A 24,309-nucleotide genomic window follows, 5' to 3' on the forward strand; every position below is an offset into this window, starting at 1 on the left:
TCAGAAGTACAGCTTCAGGAGACTGCTTCCTTTATGATGCCTGATGAGCAGGCCTAGAGTGATTATGATCCTCGGCAAGATGGAGGTAGTGTTCCTAAAGCCAAGAGCTTCTGCCGAAGGCAAGAGTCTGAAGAGGCAGGGAGCCTCCGTCTGAGCCCTTGCAGAAAGCCAAGCTCTGCCATTCATCTAAACATCTAACCCTGCTTTAATCCCAGAACTCTGGAGGCAGAGACAGGCGGGTCTCTGTGAGTTTGAGGCCAGCCTGGTCTGCAAAGCAAGTTCCAGTACATCCAGGGCTACACAAAGAAATCCTGTCTTGAAAAAAAAAAAAAAAACAAAAAAACAAAATAACAACAACAACACAAAAACAAACGAAACAAAACAGAGCTCTCGCTGTGCTTTCGCGTCCTGTGCACATGCCAGGACTGAGCAGCCCAGAGAAGAAGTATAAGCCAGGTCACTCTGACTTCTTCACTGCTGTTCTTTCATGTCTGGCAAAACCGACCCTGTGCCTAGGCCAGTGTCCCAGCACATACCAGTCTGGTGGTGGCCTGGAGCTAAGCGGAATTTAGCTCAGGGTAAAGATATGTTACAAATTAAATGTTGCTATCGGTGTGTAAAGCTGCAATAAATAGAAACCCAGTTGCATCAAGGATGGAATTAAGCCTTAAGTTTGAACTCCACAGAACTGTAATTAAATCTTTGCCTGTAGCAAGCCATTCAGGGGAGATTAAAGGAGCGTGGGGGAAGTAGGGGTTTGTTTGCCTTACCTTGCTCCCCACAATTTATAAGTCTGAGCTACCAAAAGCTAGCGACCCTGCCCCCTCATCCAGCTCCCAATTAAAAACACAGTTTGAAAAGTTTAAGGAGGCCTGAGGGGCCCCTTTTACAGAAGGCTGCCCCTTCCCCCATGCCTCCGTCCATGAACAAATTAAAAAGTATTACCTGGTCCCCTGATGGCCCCCAAGCTGACACGGTGTTTTCATTAATACATCATTAGAGTAAGGACATTGTGCTGGCATTTGAATTTCCAAATGGCGGGCACTGCTGCCGCTACAAATAAAGGCCTGAGAGTCTCTGAACACTTCATTCCCAGGAAATAGTCAGGTCTTCTAGAGGGAACACAGAAGACAAGCTTCATCGTTTTCTGTGGGTATCCATTGTATCCCAAACCTTGTCGTCTGAGGTCGTTTCTCTTAGTTTGTTTCATTGTCTCAACTTCCTTAGTTTTGCAGCGTCAACCCTGGGGAGTCAACCCTGGGGTTACTTTAACCATGACCTTAACTCCCAGAACCAGCAAGTATTCTAAATTCCCTGAATTCAACTGCCCTCCTCCCTCACAAAAGGGGGGAGGGTCCGTTTCTCCGAGTCTGGAAATACGTCATTTTGTGTAAAAGCCTGTCTGAGGCCTGAAGGTGAAATGTGCTTTCTGCTTTTCTAGACTGTGAACTGTTACCTCATAGACAATAATGGATTCATTCTGGTGTCTGAAGACTACACGCAGGTGAGTGAGGACGCCCTCCCCAGCTCCATGAAAGTGGACCAGATGGCTCTTGGGCCAGGAAGGGGACAAACTCTGGAGTTACGATGGGAGATGATGGTCTATAAGTAAGAGGCAATAACAGATCCTAAACCTCGTTTCTCTCTATCACAGCCTACTTTCTCAGGAACTCTCAGAGTGTACTTTTACCACCTGGTGGGGAGCTGGTAGGGAGGCAGAGCCCAGCTCTGCTCCAGTATTCCTAAATGCTACACTTACTGAATTCTCTGCCTCAGAGTTGTCTGAGCTACAAAAGAAATTTTGCCGGGGGGCTGGGGTGACAGCTCAGTGGGTAGAGCCTTTGCTTGAGTTCAAATCCCGAGAATCCATGTAAAGCTGGGTGCCACTGTGCGCATCTGAAGTCAAAGTGCTCCTTTGGTAAGATGGGTAGCAGAGACAGGAAAGTCCTGGAAGTTTAGACATGTGACCAACAAAGAATGACAGTTTGGACAAGGTGAAAGGCAGTCATCAATACCCAAGGTTGTCCTCTGTTTTCAATACCTATGCTGTGGCACATGCAGGCACCCATATTATGTATGTATGTATGGATGGATGGATGAATGGATGAATGGATGGATAGATAGATGATAGAGATAGAAATATATACTTAAAATCATGTGCATGCATGTGTTTATGAACACATATTCATACAATACTCACACATGTGCATGTACATACACACAGAGGCATTCACACACAATGTAGATTTTTAAGACAAATTTTTGCCTGAAGAGTAGAGGTGCTTTCAAGAGTTGAGACAGCTTTGAGGTGACGGTTTTCTTCCTTCTAATATTTAACCTTCATGCACACCCCCATATACACATGAACTTTCTTTAAAATTGTCTGAAACCCTTTCAGGAGTCAACTTATGTGATAGGTCCGTTTGCGCTCAGTGAATTAGTTCATTGTTTTCCAACATGGCTCTGTAAGATCTGCGTGCTCTGTTCATTTAGAAACAGTAACTTAGGAAAATGGGGAACTGGATTCCCTTTCTGCCCGTCTCCCTAAGTGTTTAAACGTACGCTAGATTCCTAATGCTACAGTCTCAGTGGTGAGAATCAGGGGCCATTGGACCATTAGTGCATGCGAGGAAGGAAAAATGAGCCTGTGAAACAAGGCCTGTGTCTGAGACAACTGGGAAGTCTGTCAGCCTACAGTAGTAACATGCCCATTTAACTCAGAGGAACATGGGGATAGCGACGAACCTGTGGGGCCAGAACGCAGAGTCCTTGCTTGAGAGGAGTTCTGTCCTTGTCCCAAGCCACCCACACAGGACTGAGGTAAAACTTAGTTATGGACTCAGGAGGGATGGAATGCCTTCTTCTCACAGTAAACCCTGGCCTGGCCAGAAACCTGAGAGAAAGCTATGGCTCCTGCAGGAAACCGGCCCTCCCTGGAAGAGGGAGGCCGCCAGCCTGTTCAGTTCGGGCTTGTTTGATGTTGTCTGGCTTCCTCCACCCCAATTAGGATAATTCTTCTCCATCTGACAGCCAGTCCCACCGACACTGGTGTATTTACACACATGAAATAAAATGCCCTTCTTGCTCGCAGTGGGGACACATGCCCACAGAACATGTGCGTGTTTCCAAAGTCTCTTGAGTGGAAAAGGAAGTGCTTGATATTCATTAAGAGAAATGTTTCCTTCCTCCTCCTTTCCTTCCTCAGTATTTGTACTGAGTTTGGAAAACACACACACACACACACACACACACACACACACACACACCTCACGGCCTATAAACCCCAGAAAGTCTGATGAAGGTCACTAAGCTAAATGCAATGGAATTATGGTTTAGTTAACACCTTGTTCAAGGAACAAATATGATTTCCCTCTTACTGCATTGCCACCTTCCTCCCCTCACAAGCTATATACCCAGAATAGAGATGGGGCTTCTCAACTGTCCTACACCACCTCATTCCAGGATGCTGGCAGAAGGAAGGCTGCAAGCCTTTGTGCTCTATAGGGCTTATGCCCTCACCCATGGGACACTTCTCTCTTAGTGATTCCAGAAGGCTGGAGAGCATTCAGGGGGATGTAAACCATTCGTTCTACCATGCAAAGTTGGCAAATCTCATCACAGCAAAAATTAGATATGCCAAAGCTTTAGGTTAGCAATGGCCTGAAGACAGCCCCCAGGCATAGGGCTAGGCCTTTAGAGGTACAATTAGATGCACTGTACCCCGGGAGCCAGGCAGTCTTATTCCTAGTAACTAGATTAACAACCTACAGGCAAAATGAGAACATTCTTCAGAAAATGATTTTGAGAAGGGATGGATTGTGAAAACTTTATCGGTCTTAGGAAGGGGCCCCTTCTATTTTCCTAAGCCGATCATCCCGGCATTATAAATCATTGTTTGTAGCACAGCTTATGGAGCACGTCCAGGAACTCATTTTGTCTATATGCACTAGCATTTTAATCAGAAGAGATTATGTCCAGATTGTGTACACACGTGTGTTTTAATTTCTGCATTGAGCACCTGTTATGTAACATCCCCCATGTATCGCGGAGACTTCCCATCTGCTCACTGGTTTTCTTACCACACAGATACTCGGACTGTTACAGCCATTCCCATTTATCTGCAACAGAAGTCCCAAAAGCCTGCCTCTGATTTGTCAGTTCCTACATACGTGGAATTCATGAGCGCGCGTGCGCGCACACACACACACATACACACACACACACACACACATGCACATGCACACACACACATGCACACACACACACACACACACACACATGCACACACACATGTCAGTCTGCCTGCCTTTCTTCTCTGCTATATGGGTATGTGCTATCTCTTCCCTTCCTCACATGTCTCCTTGTCTTCCTGCAGACTGGAGACTTTTTTGGTGAGGTGGAAGGAGCTGTGATGAACAAGTTGTTAGCCATGGGCTCCTTTAAAAGGTAAGGACTGGGTGGTGCTCTCAGTTTACCGGAGTCAAACAAACCAAGGCCAGATAGAGTGGCGTAGGGTTGATCCTAGAGCCGACCCTGCTTGTTTTCATGGTTCAGAACTTTGCACTGAGATTTCACACTTTGCACGGGTGTGGTCTTTCAGTTGCAGCTCATCACAAGTTTTCCATCTACTTGGCATGGAGGTCATCGGAGGCCAGTACTGAAACAGGATTCAGCACAGCCAGTTGGTTCCATCACCAGTAAAGAGAGAAAAGCTCCTGCCTGAGCAGAAAGGCTGGGTGCATTTGTCTCACAAGCCAGGGCCACTCCCTAGAAGTTGAGGGTTCAGGAATGGAGGGTAATATTTTCGAAACTTACTGATACAATCTTGGAAACTCAAGGAAAGTTATCTCAACCTTCTCCTGACTAAGGGCCATTGAAGTGCACTGGTGGAGACATGGATGTTGCTGAGTTTCCTAGGGAATGAGTCCCATTAGTTAGACTGTCACCCTGGGTAGAGGTTGGGAAGGGCAGCTTCCCCTTAGCCCCGTGAACCTCAAGGCTATACTAGCCATGTTTCTGAGGAGACCAGGGCCTGTAAGGAATGCCTTGGATGGTATCAGGAACTCTCCTAGGAGTTGTTTCTGGTCTTGGCCTACCAGACAGAACAAGGGCCTTTGAAGTTGAGCTTTCATGGATATATTTGAGGCTCTTAGGTATGTAATAGCAGGAAGTGCCAAGATGCTGCTGCAGCTCTCCTGCGAGATCCATGGCTCCTTCTTGAGTTCTGTGGCTGAGTGGTAAGGAAGCGCTAGATCAGGAAACCAAACGTCAACAAGAGCAACTGAGCCCATGCTAGGAGCAGGGAATTAAAGGGTGAAGCAGCATTTGAAACTCCGTGGCTTATTTGCACCAGAGAGGGTGTGGGAAGAAGAGGAAATATGCTATACAGAGTGGCAGGAGGCCAGCATTTCTGCCCTCTCTGATGCACACAGCTTGGAGCCTGACTGAAGCAGAGATGCGCTCATGTCTAACTCCAGCTCAGCGACTCAAGGCTGTTTGTCTTCGGCAGGAGTCCTTCTCACCTGGGTCTGGTTTTGAGCTAATTTGCACTTTTCTGTGACTTTTGCAAGTTTCCTAAAGCAGCTCCTGGATGGTCAGCCATTGAGGTCCAGTGTTTCCTGCCTGCCTTTCTATCACTGTGTACATTTATTTGTGTAAGGCCAACCTGTGTTTCAACTCTGGGGGGCAGGAGACACAAGATGAAGAATAATCACGCATGTGTTTCTCATTTAAAAGTATGTTTTTCAACTCCTTTAACAACTACCCCCCTCCTTTCTTGGATGCTTGTTTTAAATTGGTGGGAGAAAGAGAAAAGTTATAATGGAATTTGAAGGGTTTGGTCTTCTCCTTGATGTGGGCTAAGTATGGTTGGCATGAGTCTGCAACTTGCTTTTATTGTCACACTAGCCCACATCTTTGAGAAAAAGGAAGGGCTACAAGCCTGGCTGAGTTAGGACAGCAACTGCCGCCCTCTAGATGCTGTGTGACATGTCCCATGTGCCTCTTCAGAGGGCCCCTCCCTTGGGCCAGCTGAACAACGAGGAGACAGTTTTTGGAATCACACAGACTAAGGTCAAAGGCAGGTTCCAACATTTACTCGCTGTACAACTTAGTCTATGTCAACTCACTTCGCCAAGCTTGAGTTCTTGGTGTGGAACATGAAGATGATTAGTAATTCCTTCCAAGTGTGGCCGGCGGAGGTGGTAAGATAAACACGAAGTTCTCAACCCAGGCCTAGTGTCTACTCAGGGCTCAGTAGCTGCTAGCTGCTGCTGGGATGACGGTCATTGACCTTGGCTCAGCTGTGGCTTTGCTGGCTGTGCGGCTCCGGTTGCTGTCCCCTGTCTGGCACCTGCCGATGGCTCTCGAGCACTGTAGTCCTTGCAGTCAAATGCAGGGGCCATGCTCTTCCCTCACCCCTTCTCTTCTGAAGGAATAAGACTGACAACTCTTCCATTCAGGAAAGCTGTGGATTTCAGAAACAGCAGAAGGGTGTAGCCTTCCGAGCCTCTGGGACAGAAACCCCCTGCTAAGCCAAATCATGCCCACAGAGAGGCACACTTGCTTTGGAGGCATGGACTACGCTGGTAGGACCAAGGGCAGTGCACCCACCTCACTCTCTTTTCAGTACCTTGGATATTGTTGACGGCACAAAGAGTTTCCTTTTCATTAGCCTCTATTATTTAAGGAGTATCATCCCTGAGAGACAAGGTCATCTCCAGCAGAGAGCTGGAAGACAAACACCTTGCAGCCCTCCACATCGGGTTAGTTCCTGGTTGGACCTTGCAACTCTTCCATCCGGGCAGCAATGCAGACTAGAGTTGTCTAGATTCAACTTCAACAAATGAAGCAACACCTAGGAAAGTGCACAAGACTCTCAGGGTGTGTGTGAGGGGTATTCCAGAGATGTTATTGAGGGGCTGACCTAGCTGGTGGATTCGTCCATTGATTGATTCCTAACGGGTACCATGATTATCAGCTGCTAACAAGTAGGAAGATGGAGCAAGTAGGTCACTGGGGGCGTGTCTCTTGGAGTTCTATCTTGCCCTGGCCCCTTTCTGTGTTCCTTTACTTTGCTTCCTGGCTCTCTTAGTGTCAGCTTCTCTACTCCACCATGCCTTCCCCACCATGATAGACTGAACTTTCTGAAGCCATGAACCATAATCAATCCTTCATCCATTAACTTTCTGTTCTCAGTATTTTCCACTGCAATGCAAGTCTGATGATACACTTACCTAAAAGGTAGTGGGACTTCGCTCTCATTGTCCGGCCTGCTCCCATGGTGGCCCAGTGGTAATTGTATATGGAATTGTGATCACAAGGAAATAGCACTCATGTTGAGGTCTATGATTTCTTGGCTCTTTGATTCTTGTGAACAATTAAACTGCTCACAAGATGTGTAATACAGTTCCTCAGCAGCTCGTGAAACCCTTGAAGGGCAAAACTCCTTGCTATTGGTCAATTTAGCTGAGTCTTTGGCCTGAATCTGTCCTACCAGCTTCCCTATGGCCTAGGGGCCAAGAGCCAAGAACAGATGCATCAATAATATTGGGAAAAGGAAAGAAAAAGAAAATGATCATCTTTGCTTTTCCCACATACCTGCCACAGCTTAGCTGGGTCAAACCACCATCTACCTCCTCTGTCTCTCTCCCTCTCCTTCTTTCTCTCTCTCTCTCTCTCTCTCTCTCCTTCCTTCCTTCCTTTCTTCCTTCCTTCCTTCCTTTCTTTCATCTACCTTTCTTCTTTCCATCCATTTATCCACCCACCCACCTAACCATCCATTCATCCATCCATCTACCCTCCCACTCATCCATCCACCCATCTGTGTGTCCACCATCCATCCACCCACCCACCCATCCTTTCTCCTTTCTTCTTGCCCTCGTTCCTCTCCTCTCCCTTTCTTCCTTCTTCCTCCCTTCTTCCCTTTCCCCTCTATCATTTCACACTGTAGCTCAGCCTGGCCTTGAAGCCTCAGCCTTCAAAGTGCTGAGATTATGCATAAGTATCACTCTGTCCCACACAGAGCACTGCTCTTTAAACCTTAGAACAACTTCATGGAACAGGACCAGTTCCCCAGTAGCAGGACCAAGAGCGACCCAGAGATGTGGGACTTTTGTTCGGGCCTTTGTAGACCTTAGTCAGCAGTGACTTTAAACAAGTGTGAGTCTTCATAAGGGTAGGAATTTTGATGATTCAGTCTCCAGGCCCATGGGGCCAGCCTCAGGGATAAACATACCACAGACTTATTCTACAGATGGAGATGATAAGGCTTGGAGAGACCAAGAACTCAGCCCAAGTCTCTGTGGCAGAGCTGGATTCCAACATCCTGTAGTGTGGACAAGGCAAGACTTCTCTGCCCTCTGCCCTTGACCTATCTACAGTGGTGCTGTGCTATGTGCAAGTCTAGTGGGGGGGGGGTGAGGGGGGGAAGGAAGGTGTTGACTCAGCGGTATCTTATCGGGAGAGCAGAAGTTGCAGGCTGGGAGCTCAGGTGAAGGATGAGATCAATCAGTTGAGATTTTCAAATCCTTAGACCTACCATGCCCACAGGCTGCACTTCTTTTTTCTTATCTTTCACTCTATGCCAGGTCAGCTTTCTATGTTCCAGAGAACTTCAAATACTTCTTTGTTCTTATCGTTGATAATACAGGGGCTCCCTGACTGGTAACTCAGAGAATTTCTTGTGCTGGCTGTTTTCTTTTCCACTCATGATCCTGTCTAGTCAAAAGCCATGATCCTGCATTTCTCAGAATGCATACCCTGTGTTTCTCTCTCATCAGCCATGACCTTATCCATTTTTGCAACTACACTAGAATTCATGGCTCTCCTCCCATTTTCTACCTGTAGATAATCTAATCCAAATGATCAAATATTCATGAAGAAATAGATAATAGTCAGGTGTAGGAAAAGGTTGAAGGTTCTTTGTTGTTTGTTTGTTTGTCCTTCATTAGTGCTGACATTATAGGCAGGATGTACTGTAGCTAGAAGTTTCTCCATCCTGCTGGTCCCCCTGGACTTGTTTTTCTCAGCCTGCCTGTTCCAGAAGCCACTCAAAGAAAACGTTCCATCATCTGTCTTAACTTTGTGGGTCTAAAGTTCATATTTATCTTTTATTACAACCAAGGAAAACTATGTCTATAACTGTCTGTCTTCAACTCCATCAAAGACCCAGAAGGATATATAACATTACCTAAGTAAACAGGAAGTATATTGTAAGCAACTTCCAAAGTTCTAGAAATGACAGAGACATCTTGCTGCCTGGACAGTCACCCAGAATTCTTCTGTAATGTTGGGGCATCCGTCTTCAGTCTACAGGCCCATAGTATCTGGCAGACTTTTCAGTGAAGCAGGAAATTTGAAGATCTATTCTGCCTTATACTGGCAAAGTTCATCAGTTGCTTTCTTCTGTGTCCTGAGAAGAGTCTGGCAGTTTCCTCTGTGAAGCAGGAACCCTGAAGGACTGTCCTGTCTTTGGAAAATTTAGCAGTCACTTTTCTGTGGGTCTTGCATGTCCAGTTCATACAGCATACCACCAAGCAGTCCAGGCAAGAGCAGTTTCTTTCCCAAATGACTAGTCTTGTCACATTGAAGACAAATTCCATAACAAGATTCTTCAATGCCCATCAACCTCTCTGAAGTAATTGGTGCTGCCAGAGCAGACATGTCTCACTGTTGAGAAAAGTCTAAGTTCTTAAAACCTTTTAAATGCCATATTACCTAGGTCTTTGAAGTGTTAAAGATTATGTATCTAACTGAAATATATCTTTGTATATCTAGAAAACCTAGTTAGCATGACTAAAAGTTTGATTATTATGGATGACTATTTTTAATCTTATTTCTTAATTATATATTATATTTTTATTGTTTTTACTGAACTATATATTTTTTCTCCACTCCCCTCTCTACCTCTCCTTTCCCCTTCTACTCTCTCCCATGGCTCCCAATTTACTTAGGAGATTTTTCTACTTCCATGTACATGAGATCCATGTATGTCTTTCTTAGAGTCCAATTTTTTTTTTTTTTTTGCTTTATGTCTAAAAGCCACTAATGAGTCAGTACATATGATAATTGTCTTTCTGGGTCTGGGTTAGCTCACTCAAAATATCATATTGATGTTTTCTAGATCCATCCATTTGCCCAAAAATTTCAAGATGTCATTATTTTTTCTTCTGTATAGTGCACTATTGTGTAAATATACCATATTTTCCTTATCCATTCTACAGTAGAGGGGCATTTAGGTTTTTTCCAGGTTCTGGCTATGACAAACAATGCTGCTAGGAATATAGTTGAGAACATGTCCTTGTGGCACAATTGAGCATCCTTTGGGTAAATACCCAAATATGGTATTATTGGGTCTTGAGAAAGGTTGTTTCCTAATTTTCTGAGAATTTGCCATACAGATATCCAAAGGGGCTGTACCAGCTTCCACTCCCACCAGCAATGCAGAAGTGTTCCCTTTATCCCACATCCTCTCCAGCATAAGTTGTCATCAGTGTTTCTGATGTTGGCCATTCTTACAGTTGTAAGATGGAATCTCAGAGTTGTTTTGATTTGTATTCCTCTGCTGGCTAAGGATGAGATACCAGTGTAAAATATTCATTTTCTCCCCTTTGTTTTAGAAAGAGATTGACTATGACCATTAACCATTTATATCCAATCCCTTTTAAGTGAAAGTAAACATTTATAAACAATTATTTTGGGAATTTGGACATAGTTTTCTCCAAACTAATTACTGCTGTTTGTTGGGTTAATTATATTTTGGATTCTTGGAGTTCTTTCAGAGGGTCTTGTCCATCAAACCTCATTAGCCTGAAAGAAATCCACAGGTTCCCATCCTCTGTGGAAACAAAAGCAGAGCCTCTTTTCCAAAGTAACACATCCATAGACTCAAATTTTGAAGTCAAGATACCTTTAAAATATATATGCTGGTTTAGTTTAGCAGACTCCAGAATCAAATGTTTCTCTGCAGTCATCCTCCACCCCAGAAAAAAAAAAGCTGTAAATATGTTTACCAAGAATGCTTTGTAATTGAAATCACCGTTCTAGGTGATGCCACATCCAGGTAGAATGAGGCCCTTCTTCTCACTTGCTTTGGGAGAGCTAGGATTTTCTAAATAGTCAATGATCCCATTACCTTTCAACCTATGACCCAGCCTTGGAATTGAGCAAGTGACAGAGAAGTATGTTATGGTTGAATGGCTGTTCCCCTTTTGTATTGCTGTCCTACTAAAGTCTGTAGCTCCTGTAATGAACATAATATAATGGCTTCTTGGCTTCCTGTTGACCTGGCCACTTCCACAGAAGTAGGCTTTGTCAAGGGTAGCATTGGATGGAACAAGGAGACCAATCATCCTGAAACAAGTGTGTTTCAGGGCCCAACTTTCTGGAATGCAGAAACATGAAGATTCCAACAGACCACTCTGTCGTAGCATGAGGCAGTATCATGATGTTAAGCTGTTTGGTGTCTTTTGGGAGGGCAACACCCAACTCCCCAATGAATCACACACAGAGCCTTAGTCTTAGTTATACATGTCCAGCCTTATCTTGGCTTGTTTTTGCCCACTTTTCTTAACTAATTATCCCACTTACCCTTTGGCTTTAGGTTTTCCCATTCTCTTAGGTAAACCTTACTCCATGGTAAGTGTAGCTGTGTAGCTGCATGCCTGGCCCCTTCTGTCCTCCTCCTTCTCTGACTACTTCTCCTCCTAACCCCTTCTCCCCGTTTTCTCTGCCTGCCACTCCAGCCCATCCTTTATCCTGCCTCGGTATTGGCCGTTCAGCTCTTTATTAGACTTTCAGGTGTTCTAGACAGGCAAAGCATCACAGCGTCACAGAGTTAAACAAATGCAACATAAACAGAAGTAACACACCTTAAAATAATATTCCCAACACCTCTCTGTAAACCTCACAAGCTGCTGCAAGAATGGCTGCCTTGGTCTTTCTTGGCTGGGTAACCAGCCTTATCCTCTAGGAAGGGATGTCACGTGACTGTCCTTTCTTAATTCCCATAACACTCCCAAGGGAGAGACTTGCACTTCATTTGACAAAAGCAGAGCTAAAAAAGAGAGGCTCTAGATTTTAGTATCTTGTAAGTTTACCCATAGGAATGCGTGGGACTAATGGAATTTGAGCTCAGAATATGTTCTTCTGGTCTCTGCTGGTCTTTTGTCATGGATATTTTTCCCCAGAAGTTATTTTTGTTGATATTGTTCATTTATTTTACCTTTATGCATACTCTGTCTCAAGAGTTAGAGGATATTTAGAGTATTCCTTTGAGGACCTTGTGTTAGTCAGTGGAAGTCCAGGACAACAGCTGTATTTCCTTCGCTGGCTTTGAAACACAATGCCCATGGCAGCCACTGTCTCTGCAGTCCAGGTTGGCAGGAAGAGATTCATTAGGTGCACTAAAGTTCAAAAGACAGAGTTTGTTGTTTCTTCCCTAAAATTTGCTTTAGTAAATTACCTGGGTTTTTTTTTTTTTTTTTAAAGCAGCCTCCCTTGCAATACTTCTGCTCAAATGGATGGTTTCATTATGCTTCCAAGGTATCTGGGCAAAGTAAACCAAGAAAAACCTGGGCACTGCTCATCAATGGGGTAGGCCCTGGGAGACTAACTCTGCCTCCTCCACACCTGCTCTAATCCACGTGGCTCCTCTGAAGAGTGGACCCAATTTCCAAAGATCTCTGCTTCATAAAATCCTCAAGGAGTCGTCAACGGCTTTGTCTGATACTGAACTCAGTATTTCGAGAGACTCTCAGTGGGGCAATGGGACTATAGAAGGTGAGGTCTGGATGGAGGAAGCGAACCATCTGAATCATGCCTTAGGAAGATAGATCTTAGCCCAGCCCTTTCCTGCTATTCTCAGCCTCTTGGAAGTCCTGATGTGGGTAGCTTTCCCCCGTGATACACTTGTACCTTGCCATGGGTCCAAAAGCAATAGCAGCAATAGCAGCAGACTGTGTACAGAAGTCTCTGAAACTGTAATCTGAGATAAACATTTCCTCCTTTGGGGATATTTTGTTTGTGCTCTAACAAATAAAGCTTGCCTAGAGATCAGAGTGAGGAGCTAGTCACTAGTTAACCATAGAGGCCTGGCAGTGGTGGCCCATACCTTTAATCCCAGCACTTGGGACCTCATGCCTTTGATCCGAGTACTTGGAGGGCACTTACTTTAAATCCCAGCACTAGGGAGGTGGAGACAGGAAGGGATATGGCTGAGCAGAGAGAGGAATATAAGGCAGAGGAGACAGGAGCTCATTACATTCAGTCTGAGGATTCCTGGATACGGGATCACCCATTCGTCCTGAGGATTTGGTAGAGGTAAAAACTAGTGGCTGTCTGCTCTGATTCTCTGATTTCTCAGCATTAACCCCATATATCTGACTCAGGGCTTTTATTATTAAGACCAATTAGAATTCACGCTACATCCTCCTTTTTGTTGTGCCCAGTCCGTGGGGATTCCAAAAGATCACCATGGAGACCGGCTCACCAAAATGCAAAAGCAAGGTTTATTATTGTAATTGCAGGCCAGCCTTGAACCTTGTCAGAGGGACCCCACCCTTGTAGAGAGCATTATTTAAAGGCAGAAACCAGGAAAGTTACATCAGCAGGGTTTGGGGTGACGGGTTGAATCCTGATTGGCTTGTGACTAGAGACTTTTCACAAATTTTTATTTTCGAACTTCACCCTCACCTGTTGCTTGTCAAGGTTTCTTATTGGCTGACCTTGTGGCGGGGTCATTCTGTGGTTATCTGTACTTTCCAGCTGCTACCCTGTTACTTTTGCCCCTAGCCATTTCTGAGAACTGGAATGGTTTATGGAAAATAGCTTACAGAAGACACAAGATGGAGGCAGAGGACAAAATGGAGGAACTTTGGTTCTTCACTTTTAACTGATCTCCTGGAGTACTTGTCTCTGTGATGAAAATTCTGCCTAATGTACATGGGAAGAATCTTGAGCATGGCTTGGCCTTCCTTCCTTAGTCTTAGCTTCCTGCTCTGCTTCCTACTCGAGTTAACGTTCCATGCCCCTGGCATTGGGGTGGAATGCCAATATTTCTTGGAGAAAATCGGAGCATTGGTGGTTTGGATACCCTAAGCACCTGACAATGGAAGGTGTTGACTTCCCGCATTCCTAGTGAAGGCAATCAGCCACGTCCACACTGCTGCCTCCGGGGCAAGGCAGCAGCACACAGCTTACAAAGTCAGCTAAGGCTGCTGCTGAATGATCTGTAGTTAGCCAACTGGAAGGCAGCGGGGCCTGGGTGAGGTAAATTCCTGGTTCCCCCGCGAGTGCGCCTTGTGGAAATCACAGTGTCTTCCTGGGAGATGCTTCAGTGGGGTGACATGAAGATGGACCTGGGGGCAGGAGAGCCAACCCTTCCCTCCTTTAGAAATCCCCTGCAGGCACCTCCAGTGCCCTTGCCTAGGAGAGCGATCCCAGTGGAGTGCGCTTTCAAGTTCAAGAGAAAAAAACATTTGTATTTGTTGTTTCAGGTCAGTTTTGCTTCTTAGAAGTTCAGATTTGAAATTGCTTAATTACACCCCGAGATGGGCCTCACGGTAAAGGCTTCTCGCTCGCTGGAGCTTCTCTGTCTCTGCTTATAAATGCTAAGCTGTTTCAAGGTTGGGTTTTAGGCTAATAATTTAGCCTTGGCGTGGGGGGGGGGGGCACTGCCGTGATTATAGACATGATTATAGGCAAGTTTCCTGGACTTGCGGCACATAGTAGATGTTTAATAAATGTTTGTCCCACAGTTGCTAAGCAGTCTAAATGAGCTCAGTTTTCCGATTTAAAGTAAACCTGCTAAGTCTCAGTAAAAAAATATTACTTGTTTGGGATTTTTTTTCCCCTGGTGGATAAAAAGGACAGGAACAGCAAAATAAGTGTTAAAACCGCCAGGTACCCGGTCCAGGGTGCGCAGCGGGCTCTGCTCCTGCCGCTCCGCTCCGGGCTGCTGCGTGGGATGCAATGCTCGCCTCCACCCGAGTTTCAAAGAGCCCCATCCAGGGGGCGGGTTATCGCTAATGACAAGGTCTAAGGCTGTGGACAACCATGCCAGAGTGGTCTGGTGATGAAGTCATGGGAATTAAGGCATGTTATCTGTCGTGAGGTTAAATTCCCAGCGCTGAGCTCCATGGGGCTAGGCACCGTTCTCGGGGCTTATTTTAGCGCTGAATGGAAGCAGGCAATTATCTTGTTCTTCGACTATAATCAGCAGAGCAGGATGCAGGTAGCCGCAAAGTAGAGTTATTTAAAACAGAAAAAAAAAAAAAGAAAGAAAGAAAGAAAGAAAAAAGAAAAGAAAAAAAATCAATTCCAAAAGAGCAATAATCTGAAAGTCTCTTCTTCTTTTTGCAACATCTGGTTAAGGATGTCAACGTGTGGAGAAGCCTGGGAGGGTTGACTCACTGACCTCTCTCAGAACGGTAGTATCAGGCACCACCCTCTCAGATCCTTTTGCAATGAGCGGCAGGTGCTCAGGCCCGGAAGCTTCCCCACAGTGATTCATTTCACCCTCAGAGTGTCAGCTGGGGTCCCTGGAAAAGTTCCAGGGAGAATCCCCAGCTTCCAGCCATCTGTCAGTCAGGGGGTTACCATGGTTACCACTAGCCAGCTGGCCTTGTGAGCCAGCTGGTTTATTCTGGCTAGGGGTGGGGGCGGGACTGCTCAATTGCCCCTCAGCTGGAAGCACAAAATGATCCCTGACTTTGGTTCTGAGAACCTGTCTTGGGCAGCATTTGTTTGGAGAGTCCAGAGTGAGCCTGTCAATGGATACAGGTGTGGCGCTGTGCATTTCCGAGACTCAGAACTTATTTCTGAGAAGAAGGCAGAGGGAAGTGGATTCAAAAAAGCTCTCAGCTCTTCCTAGCTCTCTCACTGGTGATCTATGTGGACTTGGACTTGTTAGGCTGGGTGAGACTTGCTTTGCACTTCTGGCAAATGGGCGATGTGCTTTGAAGATTATGGTCACTATCTAGAATCCATCCAACGGCTGCCACCGTCCTCAGCTCAAAGTGCAGGGCCGGAAGTTACTCAAGCATGTTCCCCTCACCCCAGCTTCAGAGGGTGCCCTGAACTGCAGTAACAGATATGGTTGCTAGCCAGTGAACTGTCCATTCTCTGCCCAGCTGATTGCAGTCTGGGCCTAGACTTCACCAAGGGTAGTGTGTGGCTCATTCAAGGTCTTTGTTTCTATTTCCATAAACAAAGCTGCTTGTTTGCAAGAAAAAAAAAGGGGGGGGGTCAGCATAGGGGAGACTGTTTCTAATGCAAAGAGGCACCCAGGACTGCATGGGCTATTGTGTCTCCGCTGCCTTGTGCTTATTGTACCACCCCTGTGTGCCACTTGTTGGAGCTGACCTCAATTACGGTTTGGTCAGAGGTGGCCAGTTTTGTTTTTGGCACCCATATGTGGATCTGTTCTGTCTCCCACAAGTTGTTCCAAGAAGGTCTGTACATGATGTCTTGGGGTTCACTTAGGTGAGATCGTCATCAAGCAGTAATTCACGCATTTGCCTTGGAAAGAATTCCTTTTCCGTGATCTATCCTGTGCCAGGGGCTAGGGTTGTGAGGGAGTTGAGAGATGGGTACCACATCCTACTGGCCTCACAGAATGGTAGTATTGAATCCTCTCTAAGAATAGCAGTAAGTGCACTCAGCGTTAGTTAAGCAATGGCCCTTCTAGAAAGGAATTCTTGTAAGGAGAATTCTCCACTGACATGTAGAATTAGATGTGCTAAGGTATTTGAAATCTTTCTGTCTCAGGCCGGACTTTGGTCATCTCTTCTTTGAAATTGTGTGTGTGGGGGGGGGGCAGTGAAGGTCAAATGGGGACCCATGTCTCTGACCACTGCTTCTGAGAATGAGATAAAATACATGTTCATTTTTTAAAAAAAATAATTTTATAAGAATTGTCAACTGGGAAACAAAACACCTCAGACAAACTATGTAATGTTTCTGGGGCTGACAGCAATACTCTTCTCAACAATGGAAACAAAATATCCACATTCGTGTGTCATAAACTATGCTGCTTGAGACAAGGATGCCTGGACTCCTGGAGTAGTAACACTGAGGGAATTGTAGCCAGTGAGACACTGGCTTCCCCCTCCCACGACTTCAGGTTTTGACTCAATCCTGTTCTGTTTCCTAGTGCATGGGAAAGTGGTCTTGCCATTTTGTAACCTAAAGTGGCACTTACTGGGTCTCATCTAAAAAACAGATATATCCAGGGACCTGATTTCAATCAGTATAACCCAGGGAGTACAGTGGCCATGCGAACTGTACTTATTTTGAACTAAAATGGAGAACTCGTCATTAGGTCTTTTTTTAAATCTCCCTGTATTCTTCCAAACACCTTCATTCACTCCCTTTGTTAGCTCCTGGTGATGAGACCTGACAGCTTATGGTCCCTTCACTGCTCTGCTCTAACCCTGTGACTGTCAGGCTTCTTTCTGTTTGTGACAGTCACACACAACACTAGTGACCTCTCACCTCCCTGGCCCTAAGCATTATGTGGTACCTATGGGTTTTCATTTCCTGAAGCCTCTTTCTCTTCCCCTGTAGAATCACCCTGTACGACTACCAAGCCATGTGTAGAGCTAACAAGGAGAGCAGCGACAGTGCCCACGGACTGCTGGATGTAAGTACAAAGCTGCTATCCAGGTAGTAACTGGGGGCTTCTGCTGCCTTGGGGGAATGTGGCCCAGACTGCAGGGTGATCAAATGCGCCAGCCGTATTCAAAACCAAGCATGTTTAAAGGTTTTTCCTGATTTCACTCACTAAGAACTGCTTCTGTTTTAAACCCAGATCCAGGGATTATATAAGTGAAAAGCGGGTCAAGGTCTTAGGTAGATTAATGAACAGTCCCCCCCCCCCCCCACACCTTCATAGACAAGAAGAGAAGTTTCACTGAGTGTTACATATGAGAATTAAAAATTTGATTTTGATCAACAGAAACTGTTCTTCTGGGGAAATTGAGACAGCTCGGTCACTAAAGTTCTTCCCACATAAACATGAGGATCTGAGTCCCCAGTGAGGTGCCCACACGAAAAAGAGAGCCAAACATTGGAGTGCACATGTGTAACTGAGGTTTAGCTCCCGCCCATAGTTCCCAAATAACGACTCTGAGTCTTCATAGTAATTGCAAACTGTTTGGCTGATGGCTTAGGCTTCTTACTGGCTAGCTCTGCATATACATTGGCCCATTTCTAACAGTTTATATTTGACCACAAGGCTCATGGATCGTTACCTCACATCTTGCTTCTCTGGTATCTGCTGGCATCTTCTCCATTCTGCTTTTTTTTTTTCCTCCCTGTCTTCCTGCTTGGATTTCCTGCCTAGCTATAGTCTGCCCTGCCCTAGGCCAAAGAAGCTTTATCAACCAATAAAAACAGCACATATTCACAGCATGCAGAAAGGCATCCCACATCACCCATCTGTAACCCAGAACAGAGCAGATGTCTGGCCAGCCAGAATCCCTGAACTTGAAGGTGTTTGAGAAACTTCAACACAAAAGCCAAAGTGGATTGCAGCTGGGGGAGCTATCTGCAATCTGCCTCTGGCCTACATACACACACACAGGCACACACACACAACCGAGCACTTTCACAAACATGTTCACATGCATGTCCCCCAAGGATATCATAACCTAGGAGCAGGACACACACTGCTGTGTCCCAAAAAATTGCCTCCAGACTATCAGAAACTGACTATTTTTGTCTTAAAAATGTAATTTGCAATGTACAGAAAATATCAGTTTGGCCATTAATTACCTGAAATCTCAGATAGTTTATTTTTCTTCCTTAAAGGAAGAAATCTCGCGTTTTTATTTTTCTTCCTATTCTTCAAGATAGGCCACAAAGGTCTACAAATATAACCCTTGACACGTCATCTGGGAAATACTAAAATCCAACCAAAACTTTCCCTTAAATTGCAAAACTATCTTGCTATACCGTATTGGCCCCTGTTAGACGTAAGACAGACTTTACAAGGGCATTATATAAAAGCCAACTGCTTCTTTTTTTTTTTTTAACTTTTTTTTTATTGAGAAAAGAAAAAAAAAACAAATTTCCTCCTCCTCCCAGCCTCCCATTTCCCTCCCCCTCCTCCCACCCTTCTCCCCCTCCCCCCACTCCTCTCCCCCTCCCTCTCCAGCCCAAAGAGCAGTCAGATTTCCCTGCCCTGTGGTAAGTCCCAGGTCCTCCCCCCTCCGTGCATTTCTAGGAAGGTGAACATCCAAACTGGCTAGGCTCCCACAAAGCCAGCATATTACGTAGGTTCAAAACCCCGTGCCATTGTCCTTGGGTTCTCATCAGCCCTCATTGTTCGCCATGCTCAGAGAGTCCAGGTTTATCCCATGCTTTTTCAGTCACAGTTCAGCTGGCCTTGGTGAGCTCCCAATAGATCAGCTCCACTGTCTCAGTGGGTGGGTGCTCCCCTCATGGTCCCGACTTCTTTGCTCATGTTCTCCCTCCTTCTGCTCCTCATTGGGACCTTGGGAGCTCAGTCCAGTGCTCCAGTGTGGGTCTCTGTCTCTGTCTCCATCCATCACCAGATGAAGGTTCTATGATGATATGCAAGATATTCGTCAGTATTGCTCTAGGATAGGGTCATTTCAGGTTCCCCATCCTCAGCTGCCCAAGGAACTAACTGGGGACCTTGGCTTGGTTATCTGGGAGCCACTCTAGGTTCAAGTCTCGTGCCAACCCTAAGGTGGCTCCCTTAACTAAGAACCGTGCTTCCGTGCTCCCCCATCCAACCTTCCTTCATCCCAATCCTCCCCCTTCCCCAAGCTCCCCCCATTCTCCCTCTCTCCCCCCTCTCTCCCCATCTCCCCTTACCCCCATCCCACCCCACCCCCAAGATCTCAATTTTCTCCCCGGCAATTTTGTCTACTTCCCATAGCCAAGAGGACAACTATATGCTTTTCCTTTGGTTCACCTTCTTACTTAGCTTCTTTGGGATCACCAAGTGTAGACTCCGTGACCCTTGTTTATGGCTAGAAACCAATTATGAGTGAGTACATCCCATGTTCATCTTTTTGGTTCTGGGATACCTCACTCAGGATAGTGTTTTCTATTTCCATCCATTTGCATGCAAAATTTGAGAAGTCATTGTTTTTTAACGCAGCATTGAAGTGATTCTTCTCCACTGAGTGTTTCAGAGAGGCCGCTGAGCAGTGGGTTTTACAGAAAACACCCCTACAAGGGAACTTTGGAGAAGGCCACTTCTAATGGAGGCTTTCTTTACCACACTATTTGCAGATTTGAAATATCCCAAGATTGGTTTTCTTCCTCATTACTGTCAAAAACCTCAATGGCCTTCTCCTGCTCATTGATCTTTTACATTTAAAACCCTAATCCCTATTAGCATAATCCTTTTGTTTGCTCAGATATCCAGTTTGGGCTGGGTCTAACAAGTTCTTCTAGAGGGAGTTCTTTCCCCCTGGCCTCTGGCGAGCCACTGCCAAGCTACACAGCCTGTCCTCTCTCTCAAAGCCGCCTGCACTACTATCCCAGGGGGAACAAAGACCCAGAATTAGCATATGATCTGACTCCCCAGGTCTTTCTGGGCCTGGGGAAAGTGAAAACTTAAATGCCATAATACCTAATAGCAAAACCGTGGGACTTGGTGACACATTGGTTTTAAGAAATTGTTAAAAGTTAGTATCTTTCTCTGACCCTAAACCTGGAGACCCAGAGTCTTCTGGTACAGGGACTTATGTTGAACATCTCCCTGAAATCAGAGAATGAACTACATACACAGCCTTGCAAAGCGGGATGGGCTGTGAAGAAGTCCCATAGGTTTACTTTGTTTTTTTTTGTTGTTGTTGTTTATTCTGCTCTCTGCTGCTTTCTGAGTCTAGACAGGGGCCTTTCAGCAACTGTTAGGGGACTACAGATTCACTCTTGTTTTATTTACTGGCTAATTCCTCCATTCCCAGCTCTGGTTCTTGTAATTAAACCGCTCACAGAGGAGGATTAGGCAGCTGTTGCCCCAGAAACCAGGATTTGGCACGCCCTTCCCTAAATGGCAGCCTCCAAAGGTGGCTGAGGGTTTTCTGGACCTGCTGTCTGGAGCCCTGCTCTGCCAGTGCCATCGTCTGCCTCGCAAGTCTATGCACCACTTACATATCTGACATACCTAGGTACAAAGAACCAACTGAGGGGGACATGGTATTTTCCAGAATTCAGGAAATTGAATTATCCACATAGGAAATATCACAGAGTAAACAATCTGACTGCTTTTTTTAATTAAAATATTCTGAAATAAAGATTAGGCTGTCAATGCCTTCTTTTATAGCATGCAGGGGACTTTCTGCAGGGATAAAATCACATGTTCATATGGTTATCATTTTTTCAAGTCCAAATATGTAAGTGCGAGAAAGGGCAGTCCAAATCCTACATAATTCATGGAAGGCATTAAAATCAAGTGTGTTCAATTTGTGCTTCTCTCCGTGAATGACACACAGTGATGGAGAACTGTGAGCCACCTTTCCAATGGGGAGTGCTGTGAATTACCATTGGAAATTAGTTACATGATTCCAGCCCCTCAGCATCAGGCTGTGAAATATTAGCCCCGAGAGGGTAAAGGTTTAAGCATCGTTTGTTGAACTTCCTCCCCCACCCCCAGTGATAACCCTTGTATTAGATCATGTTTATTTTACTTGTAAATCACATCTTACTACAGGGGAGTTCAAAGTTTTAAAATGTTAGTTTTGGGATACAGTATCCAAGCATTTTCTTCTTCGAGCTAGACCTTCCCTGGTTTTTAACATGATATCCATCTCTCCAGAAGAATAACATTGTCTCTATGTAAAGCCTTAAGTCAAACTACAAACTTCTTATGTAATCCTTTTTTTTAATGGGGTGAATTCTTCCCTTCAGCCCTATAAGGCCTTCCTCTCAGCAGCCAAGTGGATAATGACTGAACTTGTCTTGTGAGTACCATCTGCTATATTCTTTCCCACAAGCACCCTTGTTGCTCTGTTTCTCTGATATGGTGAATGGGGAGATGATGCTCCCTGCTCTCGCTAACCTTCGATCCATTTTACACCTTCAAGTACTGACCTCTGAGAGCACAGCGCTATCTTTTTAAATGTTAGTTACTCACACCTACTCTCTTTGCCTCTGTGTCATTGTTGAGCAGACTAACAGCTTATGATCCACAAGCCAAATCTATTTATTGTGGTTATTGTTAAATTTAACATGGATGCCTGGCTGTCTTAATGCTGCCTGGGTGGGCTGTGGTCAGGAGAACACACAGCCAAGCTGTCCACTGTTGCTGGGATGTATTGGCTTGGGTGGGAGCCAGGTTTACATGGGCCACAGAAGGGGCTAGGGGCTCTACTCTAGGTATGGGTTAATAAGTTAACCTTATCAAATTGTGGTCCTCTTTTGAGAATGCTGGATGACTTTATGACTTAAGTCAGACTTGAATTGCGACAGAGAGGAAAACTCTGGCTTACAGATGAGGTAATGGACACTTTGCAGCGTAGGATAGCCCATGAATAGTATGTTGACCAGACTGAGCAATTTATATCAAACTGTCTCTCTTCCTCTCTCCCAGCCAGGATTTAGTGCTGTAGGTTTAAGGCAAATCCCTTGCCATCTGGCAAATTGACATTGTCTTTTTTTTTTTTTTACTTTAATGCAATCTATATTAATTCAACAATATTTATAAATCCAAAGGCAAACAAGTGTTCTGTATATAGAAGAGATGGAAGATGCATTAAGGCTACTGGTAGGATTTTGATGGAGAGGTAGTTGTTAGGGATAGTAGCCTTGTGTATGATAAGAAAATGAAAATTATTATTTTCTGATCTGTCACCATTCATTTAGGTGATTTATATTGTCTTTGAATCCTTAACTATAAATTGAGATATTTGGATTTTTCTGAAGTTGGGTTATAGCATAATTTCATTAAAAGTTTGACCTGCTCTTTGCCCCCATGCATGGGTATAAACACATTTGCTGAACCCATCCTGTATTACTGCAGACTGTGGTTCTGACCCAGAAGAATATTCTATTTTTAAGTTCTGAAATAAGACAAAGGGTCCTTTAGAAATTGTCTATTTATTATAGAATAAAATCAGGTGTTATTATGAGTAAATTACCAGAGGCTGACTTCTGATCAAACAGCAGACATTTCTCAACTAAAAATTCTTCTCAACTAGGAGACCACAATCTCAGGGCTATGCTGCCACTGATGGTAAAATAGCTTTTTCAAAGTGAGCCGAAACCCAGTGGTAATTCAATGGGAACTCAGTCAGCCACAGCAGTGTTTCCAAAGTGCAGGGTTATTCTGTCAAATGGAGTGGGGGCAGCACCAAATGACGTATAGTCGTACTGTTGGAGCTGGGGCTTAGATGACATATAACTCTGGGCTTCCATTGTTTAGGTTCCTGGTGGAATTTAACCTGTGCAGTTGGTGGCACTCAGATGTGACAGCCAAAGGTAGGTTTCTGTTTCTTAGTGTGAGTGATGAACCCTGGGCACTGATACTTTTTTATCAGAGATCCACTGGCTTGTGTTAAAACACACAGAACATTGTGACAGTCTTTCAGCTCTGTTGGCAGGAAGCCACCTTGCTGAAGCCTATGCCATGCAGTCTGACAGAATTCTACAGATTCTTTCCACCCGTGTTCACTTTGACCTGCTTCCCCAACAAAAGTGGAAAATCATACTTTGGAAGGGTCTGAAATTGTCAGAAAGCTAATAGGCAACATGAAAAGCTGAGCGAAGCAGACAAGTCATCCATGTTCCGACTGGCTGAACGGATAAACACTCCAGTTGTGTCTGCATAGCTACAGAAACCTGAGTTGATATTTTGAGTGGTAGTTAGTGGACATTCTCAAAGACCCAAGTCAGGTCTATAGTATGGTTTAATTCAGGCTTCAAGTCTTACATTTGGCAAACCAATTGATCTTACCAAGTCCTAATTTCCCCATCATAAGAACAGTGGGAAGAATATTTATTTCTCTGTGTGTGTGTTGTATGTGTGCTGTGTCTGTGTGCAATAAGAAAGATAAATCATGTTACCTGATGATCAGAGTAAATGAACCTAAGATGCTACTGTAACTAATCTCTGATGATGAAGATGACAGTGTTGACATTGGCAGTGATGATGCTTGCCTTCAAAGCTGTCTCCAGCCGTCTCCCCCAGGCCTTCTCACCCAAGGCAAGTTCTCAGATACTCTCTGTTTTTGTTTGGCTTGTGTGTGTGTGTGTGTGTGTTCTTTGTTTTTTGAATTCTTTAAATGTGGATGTTAAAGACTGGTAGGCTACAAGCATGAATTTTATTTCCAA

General features: G+C 44.9%; 1 protein-coding gene across 2 annotated transcripts in view; it reads left to right on the forward strand.

The window, feature by feature from the left end:
• Cacna2d3 (calcium voltage-gated channel auxiliary subunit alpha2delta 3) overlaps nt 1–24,309 on the forward strand; it is an 835,389-nt gene that overhangs the window by 754,231 nt on the left and 56,849 nt on the right. For both annotated transcript variants that reach the window (XM_041662952.1, XM_041662953.1), the window contains 5 exons: nt 1,442–1,504; nt 4,376–4,446; nt 17,566–17,641; nt 21,889–21,941; nt 23,402–23,457. In XM_041662952.1, coding sequence (XP_041518886.1) covers nt 1,442–1,504; nt 4,376–4,446; nt 17,566–17,641; nt 21,889–21,941; nt 23,402–23,457 — 319 coding nt within the window. The remainder of the gene's footprint in view (nt 1–1,441; nt 1,505–4,375; nt 4,447–17,565; nt 17,642–21,888; nt 21,942–23,401; nt 23,458–24,309) is intronic.

Source organism: Microtus oregoni, unplaced genomic scaffold (genome assembly GCF_018167655.1).
Source record: "Microtus oregoni isolate MIOR12 unplaced genomic scaffold, Mior012 000013F_ref0000133, whole genome shotgun sequence".
Classification (NCBI taxonomy): Eukaryota; Metazoa; Chordata; class Mammalia; order Rodentia; family Cricetidae; genus Microtus; species Microtus oregoni.